Source organism: Phalacrocorax aristotelis, chromosome 4, assembly GCF_949628215.1.
Source record: "Phalacrocorax aristotelis chromosome 4, bGulAri2.1, whole genome shotgun sequence".
In the NCBI taxonomy this organism is placed as follows: domain Eukaryota; kingdom Metazoa; phylum Chordata; class Aves; order Suliformes; family Phalacrocoracidae; genus Phalacrocorax; species Phalacrocorax aristotelis.
This window is the reverse complement of record NC_134279.1, coordinates 28,177,800-28,199,026: the sequence shown is the minus strand read 5'-3', so window position 1 is coordinate 28,199,026 and position 21,227 is coordinate 28,177,800. Positions and strand designations below refer to the sequence as shown.

General features: G+C 41.4%; 2 protein-coding genes and 1 long non-coding RNA gene across 4 annotated transcripts in view; 2 read left to right on the top strand and 1 right to left on the bottom strand.

Annotated features, from left to right (window-relative positions):
- The first annotated feature begins 8 nt into the window (after positions 1–8).
- CISD2 (CDGSH iron sulfur domain 2) lies at positions 9–8,650 on the top strand. The gene is made up of 3 exons (XM_075090747.1): positions 9–319; positions 7,035–7,246; positions 8,293–8,650. The coding sequence occupies exons 1-3, from the start codon at positions 217–219 to the stop codon at positions 8,380–8,382; spliced, it is 405 nt and encodes a 134-aa protein (XP_074946848.1). The 5' UTR covers positions 9–216; the 3' UTR covers positions 8,383–8,650.
- A 3,633-nt stretch (positions 8,651–12,283) lies between these two features.
- LOC142056254 (sodium/hydrogen exchanger 9B2-like) overlaps positions 12,284–21,227 on the bottom strand; it is a 24,906-nt gene continuing 15,962 nt past the window's right edge. Inside the window, exons 8-12 of one of the 2 annotated variants that reach the window (XM_075090741.1) lie at positions 20,750–20,856; positions 19,495–19,644; positions 17,072–17,180; positions 16,735–16,871; positions 12,284–15,145 (exon numbers count right to left, since the gene is read on the bottom strand). In XM_075090741.1, coding sequence (XP_074946842.1) covers positions 14,906–15,145; positions 16,735–16,871; positions 17,072–17,180; positions 19,495–19,644; positions 20,750–20,856 — 743 coding nt within the window. In that variant the 3' untranslated portion in view covers positions 12,284–14,905. The remainder of the gene's footprint in view (positions 15,146–16,734; positions 16,872–17,071; positions 17,181–19,494; positions 19,645–20,749; positions 20,857–21,227) is intronic. The other variant, XM_075090742.1, reaches the window with a different exon arrangement.
- LOC142056263 (uncharacterized) overlaps positions 13,879–21,227 on the top strand; it is a 17,212-nt gene continuing 9,863 nt past the window's right edge. Inside the window, exons 1-2 of the long non-coding RNA XR_012660278.1 lie at positions 13,879–14,155; positions 14,306–15,237. This is a non-coding gene — a long non-coding RNA (uncharacterized LOC142056263). The remainder of the gene's footprint in view (positions 14,156–14,305; positions 15,238–21,227) is intronic.

Here is a 21,227-nt window from a genome sequence, read left to right as displayed (position 1 = left end):
GGACGGGCGGCCGGAGCGGAGCGGAAACGGTTGTACCTCTGAGCGCCTGCGCTCGCGGCGCCGGCACAGGCAGCGCCCCGCCCCGTGGCGCGTGCGCGGCGGGAGTAGCCTGAGGAAGCGCGCGCGGGTCGCGGCGGCCGTCAAGCGCCCCCGCCGCGGCGTGCTCCCCTCCCCCCTTCCTGCTTCCCCCCCCACTCCCGAACGGCCGCCGCCGCCATGGTGCTGGAGAGCCTGGCCCGCATCATCAAGGTCCAGCTGCCCGCCTACCTGAAGCGCCTGCCGCTGCCCGAGAGCGTCGGTGGCTTCATCCGCCTCACAGGTAGTTGGGGGGAGCGGGGGGGGACCCGGCCCGGCGGCCCTGACCCCCTTCCCCGCCGCCCGCCGGTGGCCTGAGGGACGCGGCGGAGCCGGGCGCTCCCGCCCGGTCACTGGCGCCCCGCTTGGGCTCCGGCGCATCCCCTGGGCCTGCCCCGCTTCGGCCGCCGCTTCCACTCCTCGCCACGGGCACGGCTGGCTTTCTCCCGGCCGTACTAAACAAACTCTCTCTTACAGAGCGGGGGGAACCCCGCACATGAAAGCGCCGTTAGAGCGTTTCAGCAGGAAGGTTATCCGACAGACGCCCTGTGAATCAGAGTAAAATGTGGCGGTAGAGTAAAACGTACCAGGCTGCTCGGCCCCGGCTGGTTTGCGCTGTACTTAAAATTGCTCTCTGTGCAAGTACCAGCAAGTCAGAGGCCGTGCTCGTACAGAAAATGGGATTTTAACCGAAGGCCAAAAACACTGCTCCTCCATTTGCTTAAAAGGTTAAAGAGAGTGTCTGTACTGATTAAATAGATCTGTTTCTGTGAGCCTGCTACGTACACAAAATTGGGGTTTTTTATTGAATAATTTTTGTAACTTTTCAGGGTGAGGGAGTGAAAATACTTATTCGTTAATCATAGTCCTATCACAGAGAGAACAGGAAAGAAAACTAAATACTAGCAAATTCTTCAGGTGCTGAGAGCATTTCCAGGGCTTTGCAAACTGGAACTACCTGAGCCCAGGCTCAGCTGTGGTAATACAGACAGAACCTCAAGTGGTGTCAAATGACAAGATTAGGTTGGTGATAATAAATAAGAGGAATGCTCTAACAGAAACTCTCTGGAAATAGAAAAAGCCTTCAAAGTGTAGAATCAGCCTTGTATGTTTATCTTGCAGCACTAAGCTATATGGCTTTAATAGTTATGGAAAATTATTTCATTTAGAACAGGCACAATTTGTACAAAACCAGGTTTGAGTACTTTTTTTTCCAGCATGTTTATGCTTCTTGTAAACTTAAAGTCCCGTTACCTTTCCCACCACAAGGAAACATGTTCTAAATGAACCGTTCTTCTTTCCCTACAACTACTCTCGCATCTAAAAATGCTGTTAATTATATTTACCGAATGGAGAAATTCAGCTGCTGCAAAGCTGGGAGGAAGGGAATACAATAAGCTGCAGAACAGTGCAGCTTCTTGTATTCCTAGCATTTGGCACTGTCCTACTTAAGTCATTGCTCCTTTAACCACAAGTTGTACTTAAAATATGTCAAGCTTAGTAATGCTTGAGTTCAATCTCTTCTTGCCTCACTTGTCCAAACATACATTTCTGTGACAGGATTATTTGTGCAGTCTCTGTATTTATTCACACTACATAGTAGTAATATAGCTTATTATGAAAATCTCTTCTCAGAACTTTTTTTATTTTAATGGAGTGATCAGTGGGGGAGAACTGGTTTGCTGTTGTGGTATTTACCCCACTGACAGTTAGTTCCTTCAATTTGGAGGGAGGGCGAGAAGCAAACAACTGAAACCTTAAGTGGAAACCAAACGTGAAACATCAGTCCCAAAAATATTTTAAAAAGGTAAAAGAAAGAACCGACTCAGAAATTGCTTTGAGACCTGCTAGGACTTAATGCGTGTACCTGAGAAAAATCCATTGTCTCCAGTTCTTAGTGATTTCTTTGACTGGTCTCGTGCTAAACACACTAAAAAAGGGAAACAGAGGTACAATTTAAAATACATAGCTATAGAGACAACATTTTGACACTTCATTTTTTCAACAGTCAGCTAAACTAGACCTGCTGTCGTACTTGTATATCTTCTCATAAGGTAGATATGAATGAAAATGAAGGAAAAACTAGCAAAACTGTACAAGGTGCTTAAAGCTATGGCATAGGGTAAATGCAACATGGTGAGGCTTTTCAAAAGGAAATCATAGGATGCCACATCCTAGGCACCTAAATTAAAAAATTATCCTCTCTCAGTGCTTAAAAGTTATTGAAAGTCACAGAAACCTCATGGCTTATTAAAAGCTTTTGTACTTACCTGCACTCAGAGCTGGTGTCAGTCTGAAGTTTCATCTGAGAAAACCGGATTGCTTCAGCAAATGCTGCCTCTTCTGTGTTGTTGTGGTCTTAGTCTGGCCTGTCCTAAAGTAATAAACCTCCAAGAGCAGGGATCCCCAATTCTGGGATTTACTTTGCAGCAGCAACTTACAGGATCACATCTGTTGAATTACTATTTGTGAAAGACTACTAGGCAATAGAGAAGATTAGATTAATATTTTTTGTTTACTACTACCACAAGTTACAGAGGACCATATTCTTTGGCAAATGACATACCAAACATGTAAAGAATTTTTCTCTGCTTCTTTTTGGAAGGTGAGAAATCATAGTGATCTTAAAACATTAGTATTTGTCCTCTGGTGGCATCTACTGAATGTAGTCAGGGACCAGCACTATAAACGCTCGCATAGACCTTTTTTGCAAAGGCAGGACAGAACCCAACTCTGGAGAAGAGTGGTGCTTTCCTTGTTAGCTCTTTTATTGCTTCTGTAAACCTTAATTAGCTTCCAGGCAGATGCAGCTTCAGTTCCTGTAGTGCATCAATTGTAGAAACAACACACCAAAAAAGTGTAGGAAGGATCCTTTTGTGTAAGATATTGTATAGTGTGCCAATTAAAAATCTTGAGACACCCGTTGTCTGTTGTGACCTCACCAAATCACAATGGGAAATCTGCTTGCCTGGAGAGAGGAAGACTGTTAACATTCAGTTCAAAACTCCTGAAGGTAAAAACGATGAGGGAGGAAGGAAAATGTTTGACCTTGGATTTGAAAGTGGATATCTAAATTGTCACCCTGCTGCTGCTCGGAAGCCTCTGTCAGTTTCTTGTCACAGCTGCTTTACCCTTCCCTTCTCAAGTTCGCTGAAATGAGTGGTGTTGTCTCATGCTGACGTTGCTTTTTATCCTGGTACATGTCATTAAAATGGCATAGATGTTCACCTTAGAATAGCATGTGGTCAGAATTTCAACGTTTATCTAAGAATGTAGGTGCTAGTCTTATTTCCATAAACATGGCAGAGCCCTGTGTGGGCTGTCTTACTCTTGGCCTCCATGTTAAAAGGGACTTTAATGTAACAAGCTGCCAGTCAGGAAGCGGACAGTTTTGTGGATCATCTTTTACAGTACTGAGGGAAAGAAGGGTGATACCATGATAACAGTCTTCAGAACCCATTTCAACAATGAATTTGTCATTTGCAGAGTGGCTTGCTAACTTACCCTTAGCTTTGGCTTTCAATTTATTTCAAGTGTGCTATGTCGCTGAAAGGACTGTCACCTCTCTACCTTCATACCTGCTGAATAAGCTATTAGGCATACTAAAGTGGTGCCTGGAGTCCTTTGTGTTTAGTTTGTGTAGCAACGAGAACACCCTTAAGAGACACAAGCAAACAACAGAAAACGGTTAGGACAGAACTGCTTATTAGTTCTGAAGAGAATGTAATTAAATAATTTGAGTCTGCATGAAAAATGTAATCAGTTTAGAGAATATACAATCTTCATTTTGACTGGTAGCTAATACTTGTTAAAATTCTGGCTTCCAGTTGAGCTGTTACCTTAAGAAGCTGCTTTCGGGTCTGCATAGGGCATTTCCACATAAATTAGCTGAAACAAATCAAAGTGAAAGGCATCAAAGGAGTAGTTGGTGAAAGACAAGCAGAGACCACTTGCTTTGTTTTGAGTGTCAGTGGCTGGCCAGTCCCTTTCCGTTCACAGTGCATGTGTTCCTTATTTTTTTGGACTTGTTACTGTTGGACTAAAAGTTAAGACAACCTATGGTCTGTGGCCTCAGCTTCTTGGAATTCTCTGGGCGTTCCTGTTTCAGTGATGTTCCTGATACTTTCTAGGATGTCTCTTTGGGATTGGTCTCTGTCTTACACAAGTCAAGTTTGAAGACTAACCTCTTCGATACTCTATTCTCTTTTTGTGGGCTCCAAAGTCTTCCTCTTCCTTTGAAGCAGAACTGATAAAGATTCTCCAGAGTCAATGTAATGGCTGAATTCTGAGTTATCAGCTGTGAAAATAAGTGTCTTGTGAATTGCCTTACATCTGCTTCAGAAAGGTATGAATGGCTTCAAAATGCAGAGCAGCTTACAGCTGTAGGAAGATATCATTGCACCAGTTTGGGTGAAGCTTTTCTCCTATTCCTGCCTATTCAGTCCAAAGATCTGTGACTTATTTACTTTGTGACAGTATTTTGTGTCTCATGTCCTAGAAGCATGGTCAGGTTGATTTTTCAATCTAAAAGTATGAGCTGGTAGTCTTTTGGCAATAACAAGTCAGTTTATGATTAGCATACACGTTGGTGTAATTGGGGGCCTTACTGAGACTCCCAGGTTAGAAATATGTAGAGAAATAATGGGCTAGTGAGGACAAAACTCCTTATCAGCAGTTAGCATGATACAAATACTAAATAATAACCATGATAAATAATATCCTTGTACTTCCTATTCATGTTTGTTTCTAAATTCCTTTCTCAGAGGTTACAGCTATCACGTTCCCGTTTCATTTGGATGAACCCAACTGGTTATGAGTCTCCCGTAGACGTGACTACTGTTCTGATTTTTTTTTTTCTTTCCTGTTGGGTCAGGGAGTTTCAAGTTGTATTGAGATGCCACTGACTGTTTAGTTACTCATCTCTTTTAACAATGTTTAATTCTGATGTAAGACATTTATTTTTTTGTGTGTCAATCTTAACCTAGTTGTATTCATCGAACACTTGATAGGCACCCTGCTTCTGGTTATGGTGCCTCTCTGGAACGTCTGTTCTGTGTTGGAGTTCAGAGTAGCTTTGTAGAGATCCGCCTTTTTGCCCGCAGTCAGGTTAGATACGCAATGTGGATTTTTTTTTTTCAGGGACCAAATATTTTTCCTCTCTTCTAAAGTATGTTCCAAGTCAGTCCTTCACATAAGGTCAGAAAGTGCATTTGAGTTCCTATTGATGAGGTGTTCTGGAACAGTAATGATAGAAAAGACAAACAGGCACTGTTGTCCAGGAAACTCAGTTTTTGCTGTAACTGAAAACATTTAAGTATCTCAGTGTTAATTGTTATTGTTTAGGGCTTAGAGCTTGTTGGGGGAACTGAGAAAAAAGCAACAGAGATTAGTCTATTGCAGTGTCTCTTAGCAAATTTTGTCAGTTGTTGTGCATAGGGACTGCTGCAAGCACGGGTGTGGAAAGACTACTGGAAGTTCTTGCAGTACCTTTAGCATTTGTACAGTTGTGGTGCATTTCCAAATGAATGCAATAACTGGTTTTCAATTCAAAGGCTATAGAAAGCTCAAAGAACAGAAAACTAGTCCCATAAAGTATTTTCATTACATGGTGTACTTCCAGAAAATTCAAATTACTAAGAAAAAGCCACTGTGTTCAAACCGGAAAAGTGTAAGCGTGAACATGTGCTCTATTATTACAAATAAAATCAAGCTGTACAGAATAATGTAATGTCTGAGAGCTACAACCTACCTAGCATCCTTAGTCTGCTCTGTTGCACTTCTCTTGTACATATTAATATTGAAAAATAAACTGTAGAACAAAATTTTGCTATGTTCTGATCCTAAATCGTTTAAGAGAGGAAGCTGATTATGGTGTCTTGTCTTACAAAGTGCTTGTGCAGCCATTTGTGCTCCAGCTTATTACACTTCTTTGTTTCTCATTTTAAAATATTTTTCAACTCTTTCATTTCTCTGAGTGTTTAGATCTAATGTATTCTCCAGAAATTTAGAAAAATGCTCTTTATTGCACCATAGTACTTACACTGGAGCATTGTCACAGCATGTTTTGCTGGAAAAGTGGATCCACTTTTAATATGTATAGATCTCATGCCAGGTGGTGATGAATTTCTTAAAAAGCCCAGTAAGTCTTTCTCTCACCAGTACATCTAGATGATTTATAATGATATAGCAAGGCAGCTAAGTTTGCAGAGGATACTTGAATCTTACCTGTACTTAAAATAAGTTCCTCACCTTGGTAAAAAGCAGTTTTCTGTGGCTTGACTTACCTGATCTCAGGACTCCTTATTTTTCTGTGTATGTAGAAACTAGTTGCAGACCCCTGACCAAACAGAGCTGTGAAATGAAACCAAAGGGACTGGTGGAGGTTTTGCTAGTGCTTATCTAATAATCTGTATCATTTCTACCAACAGTTTCTAAAAAAAACTTGGAACAAATAAAATGAGGAAAACTTCAAGAAGCTAAAAATCTGAAATAAGCAATTAAAAAAATTCAAATATAAAACATACTGAATAGTTCTTCATATACAGAATGTTAAGATGCAGGCACTGAATACCTTTACCACATATAATCGAGGCCAGTTTGCTTGTACGTAGTGCTGGTTTACCTCAGGTGAGTAGAACTCATGTAATTTTTGGGTTCCTCATTTTAGTATCTTTTATTTGTTTTGGATTTCTTCTTTTCCATTGAGTCATCTTCTAGAACGTTAAACTTCAGACTAAATTCTGGGAGTCAAATTTTTACCTTGGCTAAAGTAAACCCCAGGTTTTAATCTGAGTCTTCTTTCCTATTGAAGACTTACCCACAGAGTCTTGTTTGCCCTCAGAGCCTTGCTGACTGAGCAACCACATTCCCTACCCTAAGCTTAAGTCATTTGAGAGGAGCTGATGCTGTGCCATGCTGAAGTGGTATCAAGAGCTAGTCTAAATTCCACCTGTCTTTAGTTTCAGAATGGCTGCGGTTATTGCCTTTCCTGGGCGTGCTGGCCTTGCTCGGTTACCTCGCTGTTCGTCCGTTCCTCCCCAAGAAGAAACAGCAAAAGGATAGCTTGATTAACCTCAAGATCCAGAAGGAAAATCCAAAAGTAGTGAATGAAATAAACATTGAAGATCTATGCCTCACTAAAGCTTACTGCAGGTGTTGGCGTTCTAAGACGGTAAGAGACTTTGTGCTGCTGTAGGGTCAGAGATTGAAATTTGCCTATTTTTATCAGTGCTTTGGTGGTGAATTGCTACATATTAACCTGTTGCTTTTCTGTGGAGGTGGAACATGTTCCTGATTTTTGAGAATGGCACAGTTCTTACTTTCTTCCACTGTAAATCCACCTACAGGCAGAGAGAAACTGTTGAAACTTATAAGAAACACAGTAGGGTTTTTCTAGAACCACATGCAGACTGACTGCCTGTGAATAGATTAAAACCAAGCAAGCCTTGTTTAGTATTTGGAAATACATTGCAACTAATTAGAAGATAACTACTCTAATTTGCAAAAATAATGCTTCAAAAGTTGTTCATGTTGGAATGAAAGCAAGGCTGGACCTGTGTTGGTGAGGGAGAGTGTATCCCCATCTGGTCCAGAGCAGCCAGTAGATGACTGGTTTGGATAGTCTTTATCCCCCAAATCAACTAGATGTATGTGGGTATCTTTCATCTACCTGCAGTTTCTTTTGAATGTCCTGACTGCACTCTGGTTTTGTCTTCTCTGGACTGAATGCTTTCCTGTTTTAACAAAAAAAAAAAAAAATATCTGTCCTGGACCTAAGAAACCCTCTCAACCGTTCTCCCTTCAGAATAATCACTTCAGCAAAGTATTTCGGTTTTCCTTAAAACAGTACTTTCCATTTGCAAATTAATAAATCTGTTAAGAGCACTTTTACTAGTTCCACAATAAACCTTAAACCATTTGTGGCTGCGATGGATGCTTTGCTTGCTGCTCTTTTGTGGAAGAGGCTTTTTCTGTAACTTTGTCTAAGAAAAGCAATTTTAGGACCTCACAAACTTAGTTACCTCTTAGCAGTGCTTAGTTTCTGTAGTGACATGTGTGCTGCATCTGATAGGAGACGGGGAGTTTGATGCTGAAACAGGACAAAGTAGGAGGAACTTACAACATTATCAAAATGCTCCTGGCATAGGAAGAAGTATAGAATCACCATGCGATTGCTGTATAGAGTTACACTAATTCCTCGTGTATGTTTTCTTCCAGTTCCCTGTCTGTGATGGCTCCCACAACAAGCACAATGAATTAACAGGAGATAATGTAGGTCCACTAATACTCAAGAAGAAAGAAGTATAGCAGATGCTTAATCCACTAGATCATGACTGATAAAGTCTTTTTATACTGTTTTAGTTGCAATGGACAGCATTTTATTATGTGATGGGTATGATTTAGTCTAATGATTGCTATAGATTTCTTTTTGGAGTAAACTGCACTTAGACAGTGCTAAATCTGTCATTGTTTTGATACTTCATTCTGAGAAGAATTGTGTCTGCTTTGTAAAACTGTAAAGTAATAATATCTATAAATAAGTCATTTATTTGAACAATAAAATGAATTCCTACAATTAAGCCTTTTTTCTATGAATATGCAATTATAAAACTGTCACTATTTCAAAGTGACAGAAGTACACCTTTCTGTTGATCTTGTTCTGCTGAGAAGCCATGTTTTGTTTTGCTTTTCAGGAACAAATTTCAGTGTGCTTAAGCAGGGAAAGAGAGTTTAAAAATCCATCCTCTGTGAATATACCTAAGCCTATCACTGAGGGCAGGCAGCGTAGCGATGTTAAGTTATGCTGGGTGAAGATCTGGCCTGCGCAGTGCCTAACTGGGCAGTCTGTTAGTCCCATGCAAAGCAGCCTGGTTCAGACAAACCCCACACAGCTGGGCAGTCTCATGTTGTGTCCCAGGTGGAGTGCTGCAGTTCCAGACCATATAAACTAAACTACTGAGCAGGTCAGCCATCAACATTATCCCTTTATTTCATGCCCCTGGGTTGATCGTTCATGAGGTCTTGGAAAGAAACACAAATTTGCTCCTTGCAAGTTCACTTGCCTTGTAGCTGCTGCTTTCTGTAGCAGGGACTTTCATGGGAGGAATTGGTTAAATGACAGAACCAAGAAAGCAGAGCTGAGCTGTATTCTTGGCTTGTTACCCATTCAGAATGGTTATTTGGGCAAGTCAGGACTTTGCTGTGGTATGGCTTAATTTCAGATGCAGGTAAATAACTGCTACTTATCTAACTGTTAGACTTCTAATTAATTCTCCTGAAGCACTTTATTCTTCAAAGACAGACTGTATCCATCAAGTTTAAAAAGAAAAATTTCACCCGTGCTACAATTTTAGACAATTGTACTAAGCTGGATTTCAGCTGTTACTTAACGGCATTTCATTTGACCCATCGTTAGGCAGGTGGGAAGCCCCAGAGCGGTGTGGCGTTGCCAAAGCTCATCACCACTGTGCTGAAACAGCAAGTCAGGAAGCAGTTCTCACATAATGGTTCTCACAGTAGCAGTAGAGCTAAGGTAGATCGTTCCTCCTGCATTTGTAACAGTTGTAGTTCTAGGTACCTAAACCTCTTGCCTTACAGCAAAAGATGGCATATTAGGATGCGATTGTATGCTAAATGCCTACTTTTATAAAGCATGTAATAGAACTATGGTAGTCTTTAATGTTTTAATGCTTCATGGTGGTCTTACCTTGATGGGTGAGCAACCGTAAACATTGTGTTAGGCTACAACATTTGTAACAGGAAAATCCATAATGTTACTAAGTGTCTTATACTCAGTCTTCACTTATAGATGCAGTATATTGAACACCAAGCCCCAACTCTTGGGTTTGGTGAAGAAATTACTACGTGAAATGCAAAAGCCTGTCTTCAGATTTGTTTTTTCAGGCTTCATAATCCACAGCCTATTGTAGCAGGCTGTTATATACAAGTCTGTATGCGCTTCCAGCTTTTAGCAGGATACTTGCGCATTCAATTTCCTCCTGAGTCTGAGAAGTAAACTACGTACAACAACCCTGTTTTCACTTCCATTGCTCTACTCAGACAAACCCCGTTAGAGTAAGTAGTACAGCAAAATTGGTTTTGTTTCTCCCACAAAGCTCCTCTAAAAGGAGAACAACAGTGTAAGGTTGACTCCATCTCCAGCACAGCTTGATCATGTAATTAATTTTTTCTCCCTGCTTGCTGTTACATGAGGTCATTGCTAAATTATCTACAAATGTGGCTATGGAACAAAGGGTGTTTTTTGTTTTTGTTTATGTCTGTAGGGGAATGGAACACATTTGTGGTATGGGCCTGCAATAGCAGCAGACAGTCACAGTTCCCTTGTAGAAAGGACAGTTTAGTAATTTCCACAAGATGGTAATAATATGAAGATCACAAGCAAGATAAATGACCATTTCCTTGCATTCCAAAGTCTGTCAAGGTAATACTGTCTCTCATGGCCACAGAATTTTCTATAGAAAATCTCAAAGAATTTACTAATAGGTTCAAATTATCTTCCTAAAGTCTATGGGGATGGACAGCTAAGAACTGGAGTGTCTGCAAAGCCCTGTATCCCACCAGCGATGGAAAGGGTTGAACCAATTACCTGCTAGGCTGTGCTTGGGCATGTCTTGCCCCTGGATGACTTTTGTAACCTCATTTGGAAGCTAATTTGCCCCTGATGCCAATAAAGACCAGGACTGAGGCAGCAGACCAGGTCTTGTCAGTCTTGATGGAAAAATTGGGGGAAGCTGTACTTGGCATGTCATGACATGCCTTTTCACTCTATGAGAAGAGTAAAGCTTATCTTTCTTTTGATTATTAATTTAAAGACTAGTTATATAGACTAGAAATAAACTTGTAAAACAAATACATTTAGAGAAAGGTGTCTGACTTGATGGTAACTACTAGACAAAGTAAATATAAGTGAAGTGCAGCTGGCATAAAATTTAATCTCTTGCAGTCCATTTATTTAAAAAGCAAAATGCAAAACCTCTGTTATTCACTGTTTTGTTACACCATGAGTGTTCCAGCTGATTTTAGATTTCAGTCTAAAACCCTCGGTTTGGCTGAAAAAGAGAGAAAGCAGTGATTATAATTACATTACCGCTGCATCCCCTGGCCTGTGCGACTCCCTGCTTCCAGATGGCCAGCTTCTGTCTTTTCCCATATGCTGCCTGCTGTAACTCTGCCCACCGCTTGTCTCCAGAAACGCGCTCTGCCGTCAGACCCTTCTGCTGCAGAGGTTCCTGTGAACCTTCTGGAACTGCGCACGCATACTGCGCTCAGTAATCCCCTGCGTTACGCCTGTGGTTATGTCTGCATGACAGCGGGGCGCCTCTCATTATAGTTTACTGCACGTTGTGCTCTAATTTTATTTCCTGCAGATAAGAAACTGGCATGGCGTAAAGATTTTATTGGCTTGAATTTATGCATTATTCATTAATTATTTCACGGCATTTTTGTTAAAAGGGAGGTGGTCTTAAATGTCATGACTTCACCTGCACAAACTGATAACAAGTGAAATAATCTCTCTCAAAATTAACTGCTATTTAAAATCAGCTGAAATTGTCAAAATACTCAAAAAACCCCCAACCCAACAGTCTTGTAGGTTGTTAGCCCTAATATAACAATTCTTTTCATGACAAGATGCACATGTTTTGTACCTTTCTGGAAGGTAAGGAGAGGAGCACTATAAAGCATTAACACTTTTTGTTTTAGACCTGCAGGTCTATATAATAGCTTCACCCTGATTCTTTCTGAAGATTGAATAAAAGCTGGGAGAAAGGAGTCTTGTGAGAAACGTGCATATGGTTGCAAGGAAAGGAAAATTGATTCAATTTCATTTAGATTAGAGAACAAGATGAGACTCTTCATTGGTGTAGCTAGTTAAGCACTCAGAATGGTGGGAGTGATCTAATGAATAAATTGAGAGCGCACTGAGGTTAAGGGAACATGATAAATCCAATTTATGAGATGCTGTTATGGTGAGCAAGTATTAGAGGCTATCATGAACAAGGGCTGTTTGTCAGAGGTTTGCTTGCATACTTAAGGTTGTGTTCAAATTTACAGGGCTATAATCCTTACACGTCATATTTCTGTTACCGAGCAGACTCCAAATTTGGTGTAGTGATCCCTCCCTGCAGGAAGATTGTACTTTCTATAAAACTTCATTAAAAAAATGAACTACATAAAGCTTCTACTCCTGTAAGTTTTACTCAAGTAGAATTATTTTGTAGACAGTCACTGATGAACTGGACACCATATTCCCTCATCAATTAGGTTTACAGACATTACAGTTTCCAAACGCAATAAGCTCTTATCAAAACTACCCCATTTAAGTACCAGAGTGCCTCCATTAGCCATGCAAAGAAGGCAGAGCAGGCACAGAAGTCAATGGCTGACACAATAACCGCCAGGCGCAGCACCCTGACCGTTCATCCGCACAGTCTGAAAGCATCTCTCTCTCTGGTCGGGGGACAAACACGAACTGCACTGAAGATCGTACGTTTCCCAGGGAGGCAGAGAGGACAGCAGTGCGTATAGTAAGAAAAATGTCAATGTACTTGACAGCTGTTAGGGGAAAATTTAACAAAGAATTTCCTGGTATTTTTATCACTGCTGGAATTGCAGACTATGAACCTTAAATATTCCTCAGGAAGCTTTCTTTTTGGCTTGGAGAAGAAGGCATATACAAAGGTGCACATACTGAGAGCTGTAATTAGTCTGTATATGGAGGCGTACATAGACACTCTGCAAATAATACAGTTTCAGATAGTTTAAAAAATATTTTTGTGTTGCATATTAGAAGTGTAAAAGCTATAGCAGAATTGATTAAATCTTACTAGTGCCGAAAATATTTAGACACATCAAATATGTTCTACTGAGTATCCTGTAAAACAAGTTCAGTGACCTGTAGTGTAGAAATCTGCAAGGAGGCGTTGTCCACCTTGATAACAGGAACGATCTACCATCCTTACTAAAAAGTACCAAAATAAAATTTCCAGTTCCTGAGGGATGCTGTAGTGACTCCGTGCCTCAGACTGGAGCTGGGAAGGACCTCAGAGCCAGTTGTACAAAATGGAGCAGAGTAAGAAAGAGTTGCTGTTGGCTGTAACAGGTCAATACTAAACCCCAACTGTTACCAAAGCTAAAGGCAAGAGCAGGATTTTGATCAACAGCAGAGGTTTACTCCTGGCTTTAGGACAGTCAAGGAGAAAAAGGAAAGTCTTCTGGGAATGGGAAGATCACATGTGACCTATATTGCAACTGACTGTGCAGGAGGCATCTCTATTAAATAAAATGAAGAAAACCACATCTGAGCTTTTTTGCTCCCCCGGTGAAATGTTTTGGCAAGATATTTGACACGAGCATTGCCAGTCATTACCACGTCCCACAGCTGCACACAGCTTGTGTTTCTGGGAAGACCCACAGGACCTGTGGGTACGTGCTGAGGGTGCTAGCGCTGTGTCCTGAACACTGCTTCCTCACGACACCTGCCTTCACACAGCCCCCCTTCTGAAGGTAGGCGAAGTGAGGCTCCTTTTGCTTTGTACCATCCCTCTCAGCACTACATTTTTCAAGGCTGTTCTTTTAAAGTCTATTAGTTTTCTGTGTCAATCAGAGGTAAAAAGTGCCCTGCCAAATCTGAGAGGCCTCCACTCTTCACAGTCAATCTAGCCAGCCATCTCTTGGAAGATGAGCACTAACTGGCTATATTTTTAGCAAATACTAGGTTTTCTTTGCTGCAGTCATCCAAATGCAGATGTGAAAAGAAACTGATCATGGCATTTTCTCCACCAGATGAGTATTAACCTAGGACAAAGCAAAGGAGACCCCGGCTGACCCACAAATCTTCATTCAAGAGGTCTGCTGCTATTGCCGAGTTCCCCAAAAGGAGCTGAGGAAGAAATGGACAACTCATTGCCACCTTGGCCTTGCCCTGCCAGTAAACCCCACCTGAGAGGAGCTCTCCCCTCTGTCTTACAGTGGTCAGCACCAGGATGTAGCCACCCTTCGTGGCTGAAAAGCTGGATTTCCCTCCCTTGACACCGTGTTGTGTGAAGGCTGAGGTACACAGGTGAAAAAGCAGCCATCCCAATCCCATACATCCCTTTCCCAGTCCTCCCCACAGCCCTCATCCCATTTTCAAGCTCAGTCCTTTTTTTCTACCAGCATGGGCAACACCTTTATTACCAGCGTCCCTGATAGTCTCAACTGTCTCTTTCAGCACAGAAGTACCACTTGCTGTTTCTTGCTACAACCAAAGCTGACAGTCCCTTGAAGGTACAAGGAGTGCACGAGCCGTGAGGAAGAATAGCAACAGGAGAAGTCAAGTTTTAGAACCCAAATGAGGAAGGAGAAGGAATCGCCAACCCGTGGCAGGACTCGTTTGCTGTGTGTCAGCAGTCTCTAATTCAGAAGTTGTATTCTTTGAGCTGTTGAACTTGTAATCTCAAAGGCCAGTTTCAACCATCAAGAAGTTATTCACATTAGACTCCATTTTCTTCTGTTTATAATCCACCTCATGACTCCACTCCATGCCCGAACAATTCCCTGGCCTCACACCCACACATTTCAAGTAACTGTTGACTGCTGAATGCTCAGTGACTCACTGCCTGGCCAGCCTATTCACCAAATGTTCAGCTATTTAATCTGTTAAGGCACCATCAACAATAAAAATATTTTATAAAACTCAACCAGGGCTGCTTTTAAAATAGCAGACATAACTGACACTTGTTTTGGTTTCCTCCAGAAACATTACAGCCACGCTGTGTTTACTCAACAGAAGTGTAAGAGCTGAAGGACCATATTCCTGTAGTTGCCTCTCTTACGAAGGTTCACAGGCCTCTGCTTCTTCTCCAACCTCAGCACCTTCCTCATCCTCCTTGCTATTTGTCTGAGCCTTCTGCAAAAGTCTGGGCCCTGCCAAGCCAATAACCAGGGCTCCAATTGGAGCAGTGATCAAGATAGCCAAGAAAGCTACTGTCAGTACATCCATTCCGTACTTTTCCAGTTGCTCATCCTGATGACTTCTTGCTGTGTCCAGGGCAAGGGAACCTATTGCAGCCTGCAGGAAAGAAAACATTGCTGAGATGGATCAAGTAACCTTTAGCACTGGCAGAGGAGCAAAAAAGGACTAATCATCAGTCAACACTTAACGTAAGTTTGACATTTTTAGTACATTAAGGGGGATCTCCTCAATACCTATAAATACCTAAAGGGTGGGTGTCAGGATGATGGGACTAGGCTCTTCAGTAGTGCCCAATGACAGGACAAGGGGCAATGGGCACAGGTTGGAACACTGGAAGTTCCGCCTCAATATGAGAAAAAACTCCTTTCCTGTGAGGGTGCCAGAGCAGTGGCACAGGCTGCCCAGGGAGGTTGTGGAGTCCCTTCCCTGGAGATATTCAAAACCCGCCTGAACGCGTTCCTGTGCCCCCTACTCTAGGGGTACCTGCTCAAGCAGGGGGGTTGGACAAGATGATCTCCAGAGGTCCCTTCCAACCCCTACCATTCTGTGATTCAACCCATTTTTTTCTGGACAGTACAGGGAAAAGTAAATGTTATATTATGCCTACGAGAACAATTTTCACTTGGCTACACTTCGAATTTCCTAAGCTCATGAGTTTATCTGGGTGGTTCCCTCCTGTGAAGAGCATTGCTTAGCTGCCATTTTATCTACATTTTTGGAGAACGTGTGATTAATTAAATGGGCCAGTATATTGCATATTGTAGCTGTTAAAGTGCCACACCTTGAGAATGCATTCTGAAAGCAGCTTCTGAAAATTTAGTTCACAACTCTTGCAGTAATCCTTGCCTCTTCTGATTATTAACTTTTGTTTGAAAGTAATCATGCTATTGAGGCAAAGTCTAAATGACTTAATGATCACTGAAATGGAGGAGCAGGAATTCTCTCAGGTCACTAGCGATAGAACGAGAGGAAATAGCTTCAAGCTGCATCAGGGGAGGTTTAGACTGGATATTAGGAAAAAATTCTTTACTGAAGAGTGGTCAGGCATTGGAACAGGCTGCCCAGAGAGGTGGTGAAGTCACCATCCCTGGAGGTATTTAAAAGACATGTACATGTGGCACTTCAGGGCATGGTTTAGGAGACATGGTGGTGTTGCGTTGACAGTTGGACTTGATGATCCTAGAGGTCTTTTCCAACCTTAATGATTCCATGATTCTATGAATGCAGGCAGCTTGAGGCTTCTCTAGCAGTATGGGTGTCAGACTACCCCTTACTAAAATGAGTACAAACTGAAAACCCATTCTGAGCCTCTGGTGTGACCATCCCTGCAGACACTTCATGTGGTGTAAGAGGGAAACACTTTTACCTTTGTTTTGAGAGTTCTTAACATCTGTATGTAAAGGCACAATAACATGCAACAGCTGAGAAATAGTTAAACCTCCTATGATGTATGTACAATTCTCTGGCATTATTAAGAGTACAACCCAGGATGCAAGCAATGCACCTTCACACAGAAAGCTCTCCATGCACTTTTCAAGCAGACTTAGGGCAGTTTAGAATACAAACTGTCCATATACTGCACTCTGCTGTTACTGAGCCTGATCCTCTCTCTGTTACTGCTGTGCTAGTTACAAGGAGCTTTGCTAAGGAGAACAGATTTAGCCTGGAGTGAAAGTGATGTTTACCTGGACGGTAGCTTTGGGAATCCATGCCAATGAGACAAATACTTTCTCCTTGAAATTAAACCCAGCAAAACACACCATCAGGAACGTTGCTATGATTCTCACAACTAGAGCAATGCCTAACGTGGCAACACAGAGCCCTGCAACAAAGACAAACACTTCTCAGGACTTTTGTGCACAGGTGCCTGAGGGGAATAAGCCTCCTAAAACTGTAGCTTTCCAAAATGCCAAGCCCATTGTAGGGGCTTTTTGTGCTCAGCCATAGTCTGCTTTGCTTTAGATTTCTTCATATGCTTTGGAAGCTAGTAATGAAAGCTGGATAATTAGTGAATGATCTTACCAACAGTTTCAGGCCTAAGAGATGTAACAGATACTTCTGCTCCAATTAAACCAAAAAGAAAAGGTTGAAAGATATTCCATGCAACTGCAACAATTTTTTCTACTTCCCTCTGCAAAACAAAAGTAATCTGTAAATTCATAAAAATATGGCAAAGTTGATGCAACATTTAATTAATCAAAAGACAAACTGAAAATGTATCATAAAGATTGTCCAGAATTGCTCCTCCTTCTTTGACCTAATACTAAAAGATTCAAAATCAGTTGTACACCTTTTGAAGGTCAGTGTGTGTCTGCTTCTGCTTGTAAATAAAGGCTTTCTAGCTCAAGAAGAGAAATAAAAATCACTGATGTCTGAACAGTAACAGAGCAGTTTGCAGACAAGAGGAGGAAAATAAAGCATAGTTGATTTTCAGTATTTAGGAAGATGTAATTTGAACAGTTTTGCCATGAAGTTTCTGAGCCTTTGGGAACCGCATGGTTAACCATGTTCTGCCATTTGCATCTGAGCAGAGTCAGGCCCTCAAAAGTTTCAGTCATGGCCTAACTCCACTCGCATTGCGCTCAGTCAGAGGCCTGTCTCCATGTGAGCAGGAGCAAAGCTAGACTGAGCAAGCCTGAAATCCCACACTAGCAAAAAGTGTTGAACTTTCCAGTGCGATGCACTGCATAAGGGCAAAGCCATGTTTTGTCCTTGTGTTTACACCTAACAATTTTCCTAAAACAACTGCTGCCAGGATAAACAGGAATCTTCCACTTATGTGCAGAGGTACACGTAGCATAGCTAAAGGCACTTCTTTCTAATTTAGTTCTGCAACAGCAAATGAACCTTTCAGGCTGCTGTGTATGGAAAATATAAGTGCAGTGCTCTGTCACTTAATAATCAATCCAGGGCCTAGACATGTCCTGTCCTCTGGAACTGATCCTGCAACGTTTCTTGCTCTTCAGTCAATGGAATGGTAGATGACTACAAGACAAAACCTTCTATAATCTTATAGAGAACAAGGTGAAAATATATAGACCTCTAAATATTTTTATTTGCCACATTTCTCCCTGTTACCTCACCCTTTTTTTTTTTTTTTTTTTGAATTAAAAAAATCCTCTCTACAGATGTCAGCATTATTTCAGTATGTTTACTCCCTGCTTAACTGTTTCAGCAATAGGTACAATGTTCCTTGTTCTCTGTGGTCAGTGTTTGCCAAGTGACTTCCACAGGGACAGTAGGAGGTAGTGGCCATTGAGAAGGTCAGCAGGAAAACCTTGGTAATACATTGAGTATACAATATGCCGACATCGACTGTATCTGATAAGAGCGCTAAGGCATTTGAAATCAACATCCTTAAGGCCAAGAAGCTTCATTCATTGATCAAAGGAATTTAAACTAAGCATTTATAGACTGCATATACTCTTTTAAGGTCCTTTCTTCTGAAATGGTTTAAAAGCTTTTCAGTAGAGAGCTTTATCAGTTGTAGCATCCTTAAGGAGTTAAGTCTCAAGATGAGTTTTTCTTCTTTTAAAATTGGACAACAATGTAATACTTCAAACAGAAACCATGGTCTCTTTTTCATAGTTTTGACAAACCTTGAGATCTTACTGAAGTCAGGGTCTAGATGGGGATAATAATGTGGACTCTGCTATATCTGATCCCCTTTCCTTTCTCTTCTTCTCCCCTTCTACTGCATGTCACAAGGCTACAGCTGTGGAAAGAAAGATGCCCTCAAAAAATTAAGCGTAGATGGCGTCAGGCAAAAGAGGCAGTGAGACATTCCAAGGTACAGAAATGCAGTGGGGCAGCAACAGTAAGAGGAAGCAGGCTTAGCCGTTATGAGAAAGTGACTAAAAAGCAGTCTTTTGTATGGTTTTTGTATGGCCTTATGTCACAATTTATTGTGGCCACTTGCTCTCTAGTTTATCCAGAATACGCTGGCTGGGATTTGGGAAATATGAGCGAGAATGATTAATCACTGTTTTCCATTTCACCCCCCAAAACGCCAGGGAACAAAACCTCAGGGCATCCAGGCCATGTGCACAACTGCATTTTGGACACCTGTTTGTAAATCTTACCATAAAGTGACTGTGTAAGGTTACAGACACTCACAGAGCTGGGACATAAAGCTTTGCATTCCTAGTCGAGTGCCTTGACAACTAAATCTCCTTTACCTGGCTTAAGACGCCTAAGAAAATCTTGTAAGCACTTCTCTGTCAGTATGTTAGGCTCCGTATTGCTATATATTCACATTCATGGTAACTTTCTGTCATGCTAAATGTTAGACTTCCAAAACAAACACAGGTTTTTTTTTTTAGTCTGTACACCCCCCTAAAGCTTCGTAAATGCACTATTACCACTCTTGACAGAAATTCAAACTCCTGTCAAGCTGTACATTCAAGGAATTTTGGTATGGTACGCTTCTTTATGTAAACATTCACCTTTTCATCAGACCATCCCACACCTGCAACAAAAGCTAAGACTAATGTGCAGAGCCCTCCTGATCCAGGGAAACCAAAGTAGATGCTACCAAAAACAGCAAACATGGACAGCCCAAGTACAAAAAATGACCTCTTCCATGCCAGAGGTGCCTGCAACCAAGGAAAGAGACAAATAAAAATAAATTTCTTTTAGAAATGGAGGAAAAAGCTTACTCTGTTAATTTTGAAAATAGCAATTACTATTAACCATTGTGAAAGAATCAAAGCTTTCAAGTGAGGCTTGAACTATTCAGTTGAATTGAGGGTTTTTTTTGGACTTTAATTTCTAAGAAATTAAGGTTTTTGAAATTTAATGTTTTATTTCCTCTGCCCATCCAAAATCTTATTGTACCACAAGGAAGATGATGCTCTATTCTAACAGCTGTCCTTCAACTCTGTGCTAACAGGATTTTCTACCTGTACAGTCAAGTACTGGAGCAGATTATCCAAGGAGAGGTGAATTCCTTGCCACTAGATGTTTTTAAGGAAAAGTCATACAATCATTTCAGAGGGACAGCCTAGTTTCATTTGATCTCACAGCAGACAGTTATATCTCTGCCATTGTTCCCCATTTCTATTTATCTCTTTGGCTCCTGTACATTTCTTATGTTTTTTACTAAGAGGAAAATCTCATCCCACTGAGGGCAACAGATGCTTTACAAATTGACTTCAGTAGTCCAGAACATATCTACTTTCTTCCACAATTTTCTGCTCACTTAATTGCCCCTTGATAGTAAATTAATCTACCACTTTATGTAAGTTTAATTTTTTTTTGAAAGTAACACATTCTAATTAGCATTAATGATACATCCAGTCACTTAAAGCCCATGATCTGTCCCCTTTACTAACTTTTAATCTTAGGCCTACTGGAAACATCTTAAGTGTCGCACAGCAATCTAATTGATTATTATTTTACTGCCTGAAATAGGTATCGGGCCCTTTCTCCTTTATATGTGGACATTTCTACCGCTTTCAATAAGAGCAGCATTCTAAACTCTGCAGCAGGAAGGACTATGAGATCATACATTGTTATTGTTACAGTAAACAAGTAATCACATATAGAACACACATAGGCTTTGTAACCTGGAAGCTGTTAGCACTGTACACAGAGTTCCCCAAAAGCAGCTTCACATGAAGCTTGGAAATGAATAACTTAAGAATATCCCATAGCAAAGAATCTCTATTTTATAAAAAGATGTTTTTACTGGGTTTTTACCTGATCACGGCTTGGGAAATATCGAACAAACATTCCCAGAATCCCCCCAGCTGCTATGCCAACAGCAACCTCCAGCACTCCACGGAGCACGTTGTACAGAGTAGAACCTATTTGGCAAAAGAAAAAAGGTTCAGTAAGCCATACACAGACCCTTCATGCACAAACCGCACTGTAGGCCTATAAGGGTGATTCCAGGGCAGTGTCTGCGTTAAATAACTTGGGGGAACCTATGACCCTGAAACAACTGGATAGTGCAAGCTCATGCCAAGAAAGTGTGCCGGAGAAGCCAGAGAAAGAGCCACTGTGAGAACATTGCCAAACCCATGGAAATTTGAAAGCATTTGTGTTGGGTGTGCAGGGACCAGACTTGGCAGCTGAAGAAACAGACAGGGAAAAATGCTCTCTGAAAGCTGACGTGACCCACAAGTCAGAGCAGACAATGTTACACCAAAACTTTTGATCATGGGTAACTTCCCTC